Genomic DNA, 13,776 nt, shown 5'->3' with positions numbered 1-13,776 from the left:
TTCCTAGAAATCAAGAACAATTATTTTTTCTTTTAAATACAGAGATGGGGTCTCCCTATGTTGCTCAGGCTGGTCTCAAACTCCTGGCTGAAGAGATCCTCCTCCTGCTTCAGCCTCCCAAAGTGCTGGGAATACAGGCGTGAGCCACTGCACCTGGTCAAGAACAATATTTTCCTTTTTTTGAGATGGAGTCTCACTCTGTAACCCAGGCTAGAGTGCAGTGGCATGATCTCGGCTTACTGCAACCTCCACTTCCTGAGTTCAGGCGATCCTCCTGCCTCAGCCTCCTGAGTAGATGGGAATACAGGCATCCACCACGATGCCTGGCTAATTTTTGTATCTTTTTTAGTGGAGACAGGGTTTCACCATGCCAGCCAGGCTGGTCTTGAACCCCTGACCTCAAGTGATCCACTTGCTTCAACCTCCCAAATTGCTAGGTTTACAGGCATGAGCCACTGCGTCCAGTCAAGAACAAAATTTTCTTTTTTCTTTTCTTTTCTTTTTTTTTATTTATAAAGACGGGGTTTCACCATGTTGATCAGGCTGGTCTTGAACTCCCGACTTCAGGTGATCCACCCACCTTGGCCTCCAAAGTGTTTGGATTACAGGCGTGAGCCACCACGCCCAGCCAATATTTTCATACAACCATAAAATGTTAGAGCTAGACTTGCAGATTGTTGATGGGAATGCAAAATGGTACAAATCCAATAGTGAGAAATTGAGTAATATCTAATAAAAGTACCTATGCACTTATCCTTTGACCCTGCAATCCTATTTCTAGGCTTTACCTTGATGATATACTTGCAATAATACTGCACAAGATTATTCACTGAACAATTATTTCCAATCACAAAATTTTAGAAATGGTCTAAATGCCCAAACACAGGAGATTAGTTGAATAAACTATAGCACATCCACACAACAGAATACTATGCAGTTGGAAAAAATAAAAAGGATGACCTTCATGAATTGCTATGGAATATTTCCAGGATACATTATTAAGTGAAAAAAGCAAATTATAAGTGTACATAGTATACTATTTGTGCGAGAAAGAAGTATTTGTATAAATATGCTTATTTTTACAAAAAGAAATACTGAAAGGATAACCATAATCCAATGACACTGGTTATCTAAAGGGGTGGATGGGAACATTAAGATTTCTCTGAGTATCCTTTTTTTTTTTTTTGACAGTTTTAACTTTTTTTTTCTTTTATTTGAGATGGGGTCTCACTTTGTCACCCATGCTGGAGTGCAGTGACACAATCTTGGCTCACTGCAACCTCTGCCTCCCGGGCTGACACGATTCTCCTGCCTCAGCCTCCCAAGTAGCTGGGACTACAGGCGCAAGCGAAGACATTGGCTAATTTTTTGTATTTTTTTAGTAGAGACAGCGTTTCACCGTGTTAGCCAGGATGGTCTCGATCTCCTGACCTCATGATCCGCCCACCTCAGCCTCCCAAAGTGCTAGGATTACAGGCAAGAGTCACTGTGCTTTTGAGGACTTCATTAATGTATTTTATGTATTCAAAAATAAAATTAAATCTGGCTTGCTGGGCATGATGGCTCACACCTGTAATCTCAGCACTTTGGGAGACCAAGGCAGGTGGATCACCCTAAGGTCAGGAGTTCGAGACCATCCTGGCCAACATGGTGAAACCTCATCTCTATTAATATAAAAAAGATTTAAAAAATAAACAAACAAACCAAAAAACCCAAAGTGCTAGGATTGCAGGCATGAGCCACCATGCCCAACCAAAAAAGAAAAATAAAAAACCCACATATTTAAAAAATAATGTCAACACATATTTGGTGTGAAAATAAACACTGACTACAAAGAAATATAAAACTACGTTTCAAATGAGTAACAAAACCTCACAGAAGGAAAACAAAATCCAAATAACTCAGTAGAGTCATTTGACCCCCTAACTTTCAATGTAAAGACAAGAACTACAAAAAAATCTGGAACTCCTTAGTATTTTTGTTATTTGCAGTGATCAGGTGTAGCAATTTGGAAACAATTTTGTAGATATATTGTCACACTGAGTAAATAGGTAAAATAGTAAACATATTGAAGCTGCTATGAAAAAGGAAGAATTGAACTACATTCACCCACGCCTGTACTTTGCCACTGAAAAAAACAAATGACTTCCCAGTAGAAACAAGCACACTTAACATTCACATCTTGGTTTCTAAAAGCTATTCCCCAGCTAAAAAGGACCAGGACTCCTTGAAGAAATGGCCCATTCCACAGTTGGGGAAAGGAAAGTATGACATAAACCCCAAAAATAAGAATAAACAAAAAAAGCCAAAATGTAAGAAAATACTCAGAAAATGATAAGGACGTATCCAAGAACATCAGAGTCAGCTTCCATTGGTCAAATCTGCATATAATTTGAGCATCAAAATTAATAATGAATTATAGCTTATTGTATAAAATAAACCCATGAGTCAATGTTAGTGCTGAATAAATTACTAAATAAAAAGGAGAAGGGGCTGGGCACAGTGGTTCACCTCTGTATTCCCAGCACTTTATGAGGCCAAGGCAGGTGGATCACGAGGTCAGGAGTTTGAGACCAGCCTGGCCAATATGGTGAAACCCCATCTCTACTAAAAATTAACTGGCTGGGCATGGTGGCTCACACTTGTAATCCCAGCACTTTGGGAGGCCGAGGAGGGTGGATCACCCAAGGTTGGGAGTCCAAGACCAGCCTGACCAACATGAAGAAAACCCATCTCAACTAAAAATACAAATTAGCTGGGCGTGATGGTGCATGCCTGTAATCCCAGCTACTTGAGAGGCTGACACAGGAGAATCACTTGAACCTGGGAGGGGGAGGTTGCAGTGAGTCAAGATCGCGCCATTGCACTCCAGCCTGGGCAACAAGTGTAAAACTCCTTCTTAAAAAAAAAAAAAAAAAATCAGGCCGGACGCGGTGGCTCAAGCCTGTAATCCCAGCACTGTGGGAGGCCGAGGCGGGTGGATCACGAGGTCAAGAGATCGAGACCATCCTGGTCAACATGGTGAAACCCCGTCTCTACTAAAAATACAAAAAAAATTTAGCTGGGCATGGTGGCGCGTGCCTGTAATCCCAGCTACTCAGGAGGCTGAGGCAGGAGAATTGCTGAACTCAGGAGGCGGAGGTTGCAGTGAGCCAAGATCGCGCCATTGCACCCCAGCCTGGGTAACAAGAGCGAAACTCCGTCTCAAAAAAAAAAAAAAAATCAGCTGGGTGTGGTGGTGCACCTGCAGTCCCAGCTACTAGGAAGACTGGGACAGGAGAATCGCTTGAACCCAGGAGGCAGAGGTTGCAGTGAGCTCAGATCGCGCCACTGCACTCCAGCCTGGGTGACAGAGTGAGACTCTGTCTCAAAAAATAAAAGTCCAGGCGCGGAGGCTCACACCTGTAATCCCAGCACTTTGCGAGGTTGAGGTGGGCAGATCACAAGGTCAGGAGTTCAGGACCAGCCTGGCCAACACGGTGAAACCCTGTCTCTATTAAACACATAAAAATTATCTGGGTGTGGTAGTGGGCACCTGTAGTCTCAGCTACTCAGGAGGCTGAGGCAGGAAAATCACTTGAACCGAGGTGGAGTTTGTAGTGAGCTGAGATCGTGCCACTGCACTCCAGCCTGGGTGACAGAGTGAGACTCTGCCTCAAAAATAAATAAATAAATAAATAAATAATAAAGGCAGGTGCAGTGGCTCACGCCTATAATCCCAGCACTTTGGGAGGCCAATGTGGGTGGATCACCTGAGGTCAGGAGTTCCAGACCAGCCTGACCAACATGGAGAAGCTCTCTACTAAAAACATAAAATTAGCCGGGCGTGGTGGCACATGTCTGTAATCCCAGCTACTTGGGAGGCTGAGGCGGGAGAATCATTTGAACCTAGGAGGCAGAGATGGCAGTGAGCCAAGATTGTGTCATTGCACTCCGGCCTGGGCAACAAGAGTGAAACTCTGTCTCAAAAAAATAAAAAATAAAAAATAAACCTTATCATTGTTTTCTATATGACTATGTAATGTCAATAACAATTAACATTTACCAAGACATCTCAAGAGAAGGATAAGTAAGATTAAAAAGTTAGTAATAAACTAAAAAAAGTTACTGTGAGTGGTTAGTTCATTTTTGCCTTCGCAATAAGCCTGAGTCGAAGGCAGAATGATATAATTCCTTCCTTGGTGCCTCTATGGATAAGAATATGCTTATTTTCCTAAATTGTGCCTTTTCCAATCTCTTTATTTAGAAATTCTCTCCTAAGACAATTCCAGGCTGGGCATGGTGGCTCACGCTTACTTTGGGACACCGAGGCAGGCAGATCACCTGAGGTCGGGAGTTTGAGACCAGCATGACCAACATGGAGAAGCCCCATCTCTACTAAAAACAAAAAATTAGACAGGCGTGGTGGTGCATGCCTGTAATCCCAGCTGCTTGGGAGGCTGAGGCAGGAGAATCGCTTTAACCTGAGAGGCAGAGGTTGTGGTGAGCCAAGATCGTGCCGTTGCACTCCAGCCTGGGCAACGAGAGTGAAACTCCATCTGAAAATAAAAAAAATTTAGCCTGGCACTGTGACAGGCACCTGTAATCCCAGCTACTCAGGAGGCTGAGGTAGGAGAATCGCTTGAACCTGGCACCAGAGGTTGCAGTGAGCTGAGACTGCACCACTGTACTTTAGCCTGGGCAACAGAGTGAGACCTTATCTCAAAAAGACAAAAAAAAAAAAAAAAAAAAAAAAAACCCATTCCAAATTTATAAATACAAAGCCTCAGATAGCTTCACTTGATGTAGCTAACTCCATTCATTCCACTGGCATTCATTCATGCATTCATCTGAAAAAGATTGATTGAGCTCCAACTAAGTAGTGGGCCCAATTCTCTTTCACCAAGTAGTGAAAAGACAAATTCCCTGCTTCTTAAAGGTTATATTCTAGCCGGGCGCGGTGGCTCAAGCCTGTAATCCCAGCACTTTGGGAGGCCGAGGCGGGTGGATCACGAGGTCGAGAGATCGAGACCATCCTGGTCAACATGGTGAAACCTCGTCTCTACTAAAAATACAAAAAATTAGCTGGGCATGGTGGCGCGTGCCTGTAATCCCAGCTACTCAGGAGGCTGAGGCAGGAGAATTGCCTGAGCCCAGGAGGCGGAGGTTGCGGTGAGCCGAGATTGCGCCATTGCTCCAGCCTGGGTAACAAGAGCGAAACTCTGTCTCAAAAAAAAAAAAAAAAAAAAAAAAAAAAAAAAAAAAAAAGGTTATATTCTACTGGGGAAGGCAGATAACATATAGGTAAATTAAAATGTAATATATAAGCACCATAACAAAAAATTTTAAATGAAGCATGGTAAGGGGATATAGCAATAGGGAAAAGGGTAATCCTGTGCAAAGAGACAGCACTTAAGCAGCGATGAGAAGGGAATGAGACATGAGAATGTCTAAAAAAGGAACAGCAAAGACCCAAAGAGGACAGCAAATTTAGCACACTAGAGACAAACCCCAAACTCACTTTACTGTATGTAGACAGTTGATCTTTTAAATTCTGACAATGCATCATGGTTCCAAGGGCTACTTGCTGGACCAACTGTTGAAATTTTAAATTTCTAGAAACAAAATCCGTCTCACAGTTTACCTGCAGGAACAAATTGATGTTGCTGTATAAGCTGTTTAATGATAGTTTCCAAGAGTGCCTTAAGGCTGAAGAGTAAAATAAAATACTGAGAGAACAAGCTGCAAACTGAACAGAAAAAAATGACTCCAAAAATTTAACAGTTCCTCTCCTAGTTTGAAACAGAATGAAGTGATTCATGCTGGGCCAGTGAGTTAGCAATCGCCTGTATATTCAGAGGATGGTTCAATAATGTCCTGAAGGACTCACCACAAGTTCACCACTCATCTATGACTGCACACCATCATCACCTCATTCTCCAGCCCCTCCAACTCCAAACCACTTGCGCTACTACCTTGTTTATCCCCATCTCTCACTCTAAACCAGGCGTCCCCAAACTTTTTACACAGGGGGCCAGTTCACTGTCCCTCAGACCGTTGGAGGGCCGCCACATACTGTGCTCCTCTCACTGACCACCAATGAAAAAGGTGCCCCTTCCTGAAGTGCAGCAGGGGGCCGGATAAATGGCCTCAGGGGGCCGCATGTGGCCCGAGGGCCATAGTTTGGGCCTGCTCTAAACTAATCCACATCTGATTCTTCACCAATTAAGGCCCCAAAACCTCCTCTAAAATAGCTGCTCTCTATTCAGCAACAATTAATATAATTAACTTTGTAATCTAACGGTTCCGGGAAATAATCAGTGACAAAGTGTAAGGCTGCACCAGACTCACATTCAGGACTAATATTCTAGACTGCAGGCCATTTCTCATCAACACATCAGTACATTTCTATACTGAAATGAATTTGTAACTAATACCAGAGGTTTCATGAGTTTAACTTCAACTACCCTTTATGGTTCTCAAACAGATTTCTTTTTCAAGAATATACAGAGCCTACTACAAGCTTTACACCCAAGGGACATTGTTCTTGGTGTCTGGAATTTCCAACAACTCACCTCTACTAATACAGTTGTGTTTCCTTCCTGCAACAGTCCAATCAGCCCTTCTTTGGTCTTCCTCCCTTGGAGCTTGGCAGCTTTGCTCCAGCCCTCCTTCTGGGCCTGCTTGTGGAGCCAGATCTCTGCCTATATATTGAGAAGAAAAAGAGCAGACAACAAAGTCACAGAATTTAGAACTACATATAGTTCTAAGATATGCTCAGGTTTCCTGATTCTGCTTCCCCTAAATTCTCTAATAGAAACTAAAGTAATCTCTCATTTATTGGCAGTCTACCACTAAATGCCAAATATCCGGTATTATTATACCTGGTGCCTTGGATCAATTTAATTTTCATTACACCACCGTGGGGCACACAGTTGTATTTTCTTTATACAGTTATGCACCACATAACAATATTTCTGGCGATGACAGACCGCACAGATGATGACGGTCCCATAAGACTATAATGGTGCTGAAAAATTCCTATTGTCTAGTGACACTGTGGCCCTCCTAACACTGTAGGGCAATGTATTACCTACATGTTTGTGGCAATGCTAGTGTAAAGAAAACTTCTGTGCTGCCAGTCCTAGTAAAGTATAGCATGCACAATCACATATAGTACGTGATACTTGAAACAATAATGAACCACTATGTTACTGTCTTACGTATTTACTATACTATATACTTTATTGTTACTTTAGAGTGTACTCCGACTTACAAAAAAAAAAAAAAAAAATTTAGGCCAGGCACAGTGGCTCATGCCTGTAATCCTAGCACTTTGGGAGGCTGAGTCCAGTATATCACTTGAGGCCAGGAGTTCAAATCCAGCCTGGCCAACATGGTGAAACCCTGTCTCTACTACAAATGCAAAAATTACCCAGGTGTGGTGGCGCACACCTGTAGTCTCAGCTACTCAGAAGGCTGAGGCAGGAGAATCTCTTGAACCCAGGAGGCGGAGGTTGCAGTGGGCCAAAATGGATTGCGCACTGCACTCCAACCTGTGTGACAAAGCAAGACTCCATTTCAAAAAAAAAAAAAAAAAAATTAACAGTGAAACGGCTTCGGGCAGGTCCTTCAGGAGGTATTCCAGAATAAAACACTGTTATCACAGGAGATGATGGTCCATGCCTGACTGTTAGTGTCCCTGAAGACCTTCCAGCGGGACAAGATGTGGAAGTGGAACACAGTGTTACTGATGACCCTGCTCCTATGTAGGCCTAAGCTGTATGTGTTAGTGTCTCAGTTTTTAACAAAACAACTTTTTAAGTTAAAAAAAGTTTAAAATTTTAAAAACAGAGAAAAGCTCATAGAATAGGTGCATAAAGAAAAACATTTTGGCACAGCTGTACAATATGTGTTTTATGCTGTTATTACAAGGGTCCAAAAGTTTAAAACATGTTAACAGTTTATAAAATATCCCCTTTGCTGATGTTCCTGGTAAAAAAATAAAAATAAAGTTTACAAAAGAAAAATATTACATCAAGGTTAATTTATGATTGAAAAAAAAATTTCTTATAAATTTAATGTAGCCTACATGTACTGTGTTTATAAAGTCTACTGTAGTTATACCACAGTGTCCTAAGGCAGGCCTTCACATTCACTCACCACTCACTGACTCACCCACAGCAACTTCCAGTCCTGCAAGCTCCATACCTAAGTTCCCTATGGAGATGTATCATTTTTCATCTTTTATACCTATTTACTGTACTTTTTCTCCATTTAGATACATATTACCACCGTGTTACAATTGCTTATTCAGTCCAGTAACAATCTGTAAAGGCTTGTACCCCAGGAGCAACTGGCTATTCCCCATAGCCTAGGTTGTAGTACACTGTACCACCTAGGTTTGTGTAAGTACTTTATGATGTGCATAAGTCAGAATCTCCTAATGATGCATTTCTCAGAATGTATCTTCCTACTTAAGAGGCGCATGGCTGTACAGACGAAAACTACCCAACTCTGAAAGATTAAGATGGTGTAAAGTCAGACAGTTAGTGTGATGGCACCAAAATTTAACTCCTTATGGGTTTGACTCCAAAGCTTGCACAAACCCTTTCAGCTCCAGGCAACAAAAAACACCGTAACAGTCTTGCATGCAATAGAGTTTAATTCTGGATATTCAATTGCTTCCAAATAAGACAATGTCAAGGCCAAAGTTGTCATTTAACCCAGATTTCCACCTATGGGTGTGTCATTATTGACACTGGACAAGCAGGTCTTTTATGCTCCCTAGCCTGACCGCCCCAAGAGCCTGAGGTGGAACTCTTAATACTCCGCCCTTTACCCCTATACACAAACACACACACACACACACACACACACACACACACACATAGTGGAACTCTAATACTCCGCCCTTCGCCCCCCCACACACACACACACGCACACGCACACGCACACACGGAACTCTTAATACTCCGCCCTTCGCCCCTACACACACACACACACACACACACACACCTGTTCAAGGTTCTCGCCACAAGTCTCCAGAGCTTTCTTGCAATTTACAAAAGAGTAGCCTGTTTTCCGCCGCAGTTTCATGAGGAGCTCCTTGCTGGAGGTCGAGGCCGACAGACATGGCCCAGCATGAAATGTGTGCCGTGGCTGGGGCGACTGACGCAGAAGGGACCCGGCCTGGAGGGGGTTAAGAAAGGGATGAGAAGCAGGAACTCCTGCGGGTGGAGGGCACACAGGCAGGGAGGAGACTTTAGGGAGCGGAAAGTGTGGAAAGGAGGGATGCACTGGGGCTGGACGGGGCAGAGGCAACGCTGTCGGGGAAGGTGGGATGGAGTCACATGGGGCTGGGAGGAAGGGAAAGGTACAGGCGCACAGCAGGGCTGCGCAGGTCGGCACCAGGACCAGGCCATCTCACCGGGTGGCTCCCGGTCCGCACGACCAGGAACACGCGCAGTGACCGCAGCATCCACATCTCCCGGGCTGCAGTACACTCCCTCCTGCGGGCGCACCGGTGAAGCGACAAACCTACGGCGCGGCGGAAGGGCCAATATTTTCCACCGGAACGCACCAAACGAAGATGGTGCCACCTGCTGGCTGGAGGTACACAGTTCCCTCCTCTACTTGATTTCTTTACACGACACATTTCAAACGGGAATTACCACCCACCCCACCCCTCCGGCACCTCCCACCCTAGGTAAAATAACGGAAACCAAGAAATAAAGTTGTCACAAAACAACAACACAAGAAATGTGGGTAACATTTTATGTTTATTTTCAATGCGCGTTTATATTCATTATAACAACTCACAACAAACTTGTGAGGTTGGTAGATGGGTTCAGGAATTTGTCCAAGGTCACCTAGGAAAGCAGAAGTGGAGTCCATTTAACAAAGCGAGTAAATATTTGTTGAATGAACACAATATCTGTTGAACACTTGTTGTGTGCCAGGAACTGTATTAGGCCTCAGGGGATTAGAGATGAGTAAACAACAGCCCTACCCTTTAAGGTAATTTAATGGTGAGAAAATGAGAATCACAAGTGTCCATGCAACACAAAGTAAGGTCCCACAAGATGCACAAACAGTTAAAGGGTCTCAGGGAGAAATAAATCACATCCAAGCAAGAGGCTCAGGAAAGACACAAAGAATAATGAAGATTTTGACAGGTGGCAATAGCCTTTCAGGCAGAGGATTATCATAAAGAGTGAGAAAGAAGTCAGGAAACTTTAGTGTGGATTTAGAGAACAGAGTCCATCTTTTGTAATTTGGCCAAAGGTCCAAAACATGTAGCAAAGGAGTAGGAAATGCAGTAGAAAGGTAATTTGGGATCACATGGACACAGACTAAATACCAAGCAGAGGAGCTTGTTCTTGCTTCTATAGGCAGTGAAAGCTAATCAGAGCTAATTTTGGAAGATCATGAGAGTTTGCAGAATGGACTGAAGGAGAAAGCATGGAGGCAGAGAGTCCAGAGAAGGTGACTATGTGCCTAAGCAGTAAGTAAAGAACCCCAATCAGAAGTATCAGTGTGGGAAGAGAAGAGAGGTGAAGGCAAAACACATTAGGAACTGTGTTAGGCTTCAGGGAATTCGAGATTCGGAAGAAAGGACTGATGAAGCTAAAGAAAAATCAAAGATGAAAGGAACTTAGTACTCAGTCCAGTACTAAGTACTAAAATCCTCCCTTTTTGGTCCACAACATGATGTTCTATGATCAAGGCTCTAGCTCTGAAAAGCATGAGAAAACTATACTGCAAAGGACAGCTCTGCAGCCTTAGCTTCAGAGCTCAGAGGACTTGACTCAGTTAGAGCCATGGTCCCACCAGACTCTATCTCTGAAAACCAGAAAATGGGTGGTAAGAGGCTTCTTCCTTCTCAGCTCCTGAGCAAAAGCTGAGTTCCTGCACAAGAGATATTTAAGGCTTAATTCTTTCTTTCATTCTTTCTTTTTTTTTTTTTTGAGACAGAGTTTCGCTCTTGTTACCCAGGCTGGAGTGCAATGGCGTGATCTCGGCTCACCGCAACCTCCGCCTCCTGGGTTCAGGCAATTCTCCTGCCTCAGCCTCCTGAGTAGCTGGGATTACAGGCACGCGCCACCATGCCCAGCTAATTTTTTGTATTTATAGTAGAGATGGGGTTTCACCATGTTGACCAGGATGGTCTCGATCTCTCGACCTCGTGATCCACCCGCCTCGGCCTCCCAAAGTGCTGGGATTACAAGTTTGAGCCACCATGCCCGGCCAATTCTTTCTTTAAAAAAAAAAAAAAAAATCCTGGCCAAGCACAGTGGCCCGTGGCTGTAATCCCAGCACTTTGGGAGGCCAAGGCGAGTGGATCACTTGAGCCCAGGAGTTTGAGACCAGTCTGGGCAACATAGCGAAACCCTGTCTCTGCTGAAAATACAAGAATTAGCCAGGCATGGTGGCGCATGCCTGTAGTCCCAGCTACTTGGGAGCTGAGGCAGGAGGATAATCTGGGCCTTGGGAGGTTGAGGCTGCAGTGACTGCACTCCAGCCTGTGTGACAGAGTGAGACCCTGTCTCAAAAAAAAAGAAGAAAAATCCCATATAACTTTTAAAGTCCGTTCTGTATAAATAGCAACAGCAATGGAAGTGATCAGTGACATTCTCTCTACAACCACTGCTCTCACATCCCATATACCTCCCTTACCCTCTAAAAATCCTGGATACCATACCATCCTCCTCCTCTGAGAACAGGAGCTGGAACCTCCTTGGTGTTCTAACACTAGTGCTGCCAGAGCTCTGGGATTCCCTGTAAGCAGGCACCTCACTGCACCTGCCCAGGAGAATCTGAGCTAATAAAGAGGGAAGGAGGAAAGTGACAGAGGCCAGAGAAATCCATCCTTTTTGGTCCTCATGTTTGTGGCTCTGGAAATATGGTTTTTGAGATACACAGTTCCTTCATTAGGACAAGAGATGGAGAAGAACAGCAGGAGCGATGTCAAGCAGGTCTTGGTTCCCTGTGCTTGGCCCTATAGATGTTGACATTTTCATCCTCATCCCGCTGAGCCAGCTCCAGTTGGAAATGCTGGGGCAGGAGGTGCTGAAAGAAGCTCTCCGTCCCGTGCTCCTCTCTCATCTTGGAGGCCAGATAGATGGTGCCATGGGGCCTGCACAGGTGTTGGAGGGTCCCCAGCAGCAGTGGGAAGGTGGGTTCCAGGTACACGATATCAGCCCCCAGCACCAGGTCATAGTCTCCAGGGAAGACATGGTGGTCAATCCCCCAGGACAAGGCACGCACCTGGGCCTGGGCTCCAGCCGGCACATTGGCCTGGACGTTGCCCTGGATCTGTTCTATGGCCAGGGGCAGGTCAGTGATGGTAACATCCCCCCCTGAGAGAGAGGAACGAGGAAAAATCAAGTCAGAGGGACCAACCAAGGGTTCTTGGCTCCTGCCTGGAAGGCTCAGAGACCTCAGGGCATAGAGAACAATGTCTTGACAGCCCAGAGCCCATGCTGGCTTTTAGTTGCCTCAACCTCCATTTCACTCACTGCCATTCTCATTACTCTACGTTCTACATCATCAACATTCTGTCTGAGCTAATCTTCAACCTCTGTGGCCAACACAAAACAATCAGATGTCAGCAGAAGTCTGGGCAGGACTAAGCTGGAGATGGGCTCTGTACCCACCCCCACTGACACAAGCTCACCTTAAGGGTCTGGAAAGCGTCCCAGAAAATGTGACCTCGGCTGAGCCCTAAAGGATAAGTAGGAGTTAGTCAGGTGGAGCTTTCCAAGAAGAGAACAGTGAGTACAAAGGCCTGAAAGTGAGAGAGCATGGCATATTCAAGAAAGGCTGGGTCTTCGATGTGGAAGGGGTAGAAAAGTGTCAAGACATGAGACAAGGGGAAGCTGATTATGACATGCTAAGGAGATTCAGGTTTGATACTGAGGGCAATAGGATTTAAAGGCAGAAGTAGAGTGAAGATGTTCAGATTAGCATCTCAGAAAGCTTGATTCATACAGCAAAGGTATATTTGGAGCACCTACTAAGTGCAGGGGATATAAGGTGAGCAACACAAAAATACAGCTTGCTTTTTCTTGAGAGGGAGTCTCACTCTGTTGCCAGGCTGGAGTGCAGTGGCGTGATCTCAGCTCACTGCAACCTCTGCCTCCTGGATTTAAGCAATTCTCCTGCCTCAACCTCCTGAATAGCTGGGATTACAGGCGCCCACCACCACACCTGGCTAATTTTTGTATTTTTGTTTTGTTTTGTTTTTAGTAGATATGGGGTTTCACCATGTTGGCCAGCAAAGCTGGTCTCCAACTCCTGACCTCAAATGATCCGCCTGCCTCAGCCTACCAACGTGCTGGGATTACAGGCGTGCGCACCGCGCCAGGCCAAAAAACGCAGGTTTCTTTGTTTCGTTCTAGAGGTAGAGACACACTAAGTACTGTATCATAATCATAATAACTACGATAGAAAGAGAAGCAAGAAGTACTAGGAATCCATTCATTCGTTCATTCATTCATTCATATTTATTATATGCCTATATGTCAGGTGGTGAGAACATAACAATGAACCATGAAGACAAGAATCCCCCCTCATGGAGCTTATGCTCCAGTGGCAAGAAACAGAAAGTAACAGCAAACAAAATAAAATTTTATTTTAAATAAAACAAAATACACTGTACATCAGATGGTAATATATGCCACAGTGAAGCATCAAACAGGAAAGGAGGATAAGAATTGCTTGAGGGATGGGGAGAAATGCAAGTTAGAGGGACCAACTAAGGGTTCTCGGCTCCTACCTGGAAGGTCCAGAAAC

At 44.4% G+C, this 13,776-nt stretch overlaps 1 protein-coding gene across 2 annotated transcripts in view; it reads right to left on the bottom strand.

The window, feature by feature from the left end:
• EEF1AKMT3 (EEF1A lysine methyltransferase 3) overlaps positions 1 to 13,776 on the bottom strand; it is a 24,156-nt gene that overhangs the window by 2,842 nt on the left and 7,538 nt on the right. Inside the window, exons 3-6 of one of the 2 annotated variants that reach the window (XM_039471638.2) lie at positions 9,410 to 9,519; positions 8,998 to 9,171; positions 6,555 to 6,683; positions 5,501 to 5,623 (exon numbers count right to left, since the gene is read on the bottom strand). In XM_039471638.2, the coding sequence (XP_039327572.2) occupies positions 5,501 to 5,623; positions 6,555 to 6,683; positions 8,998 to 9,171; positions 9,410 to 9,519 (536 nt within the window). Of the gene's footprint in view, positions 1 to 5,500; positions 5,624 to 6,554; positions 6,684 to 8,997; positions 9,172 to 9,409; positions 9,520 to 9,744; positions 12,342 to 13,776 lie in introns of those variants that run through there. The other variant, XM_003926503.4, reaches the window with a different exon arrangement.

This window comes from Saimiri boliviensis, chromosome 7 (assembly GCF_048565385.1).
Source record: "Saimiri boliviensis isolate mSaiBol1 chromosome 7, mSaiBol1.pri, whole genome shotgun sequence".
Classification (NCBI taxonomy): domain Eukaryota; kingdom Metazoa; phylum Chordata; class Mammalia; order Primates; family Cebidae; genus Saimiri; species Saimiri boliviensis.
Note: the sequence above shows the minus strand (reverse complement) of the source record. Positions and strands in the feature narration are given on the sequence as shown.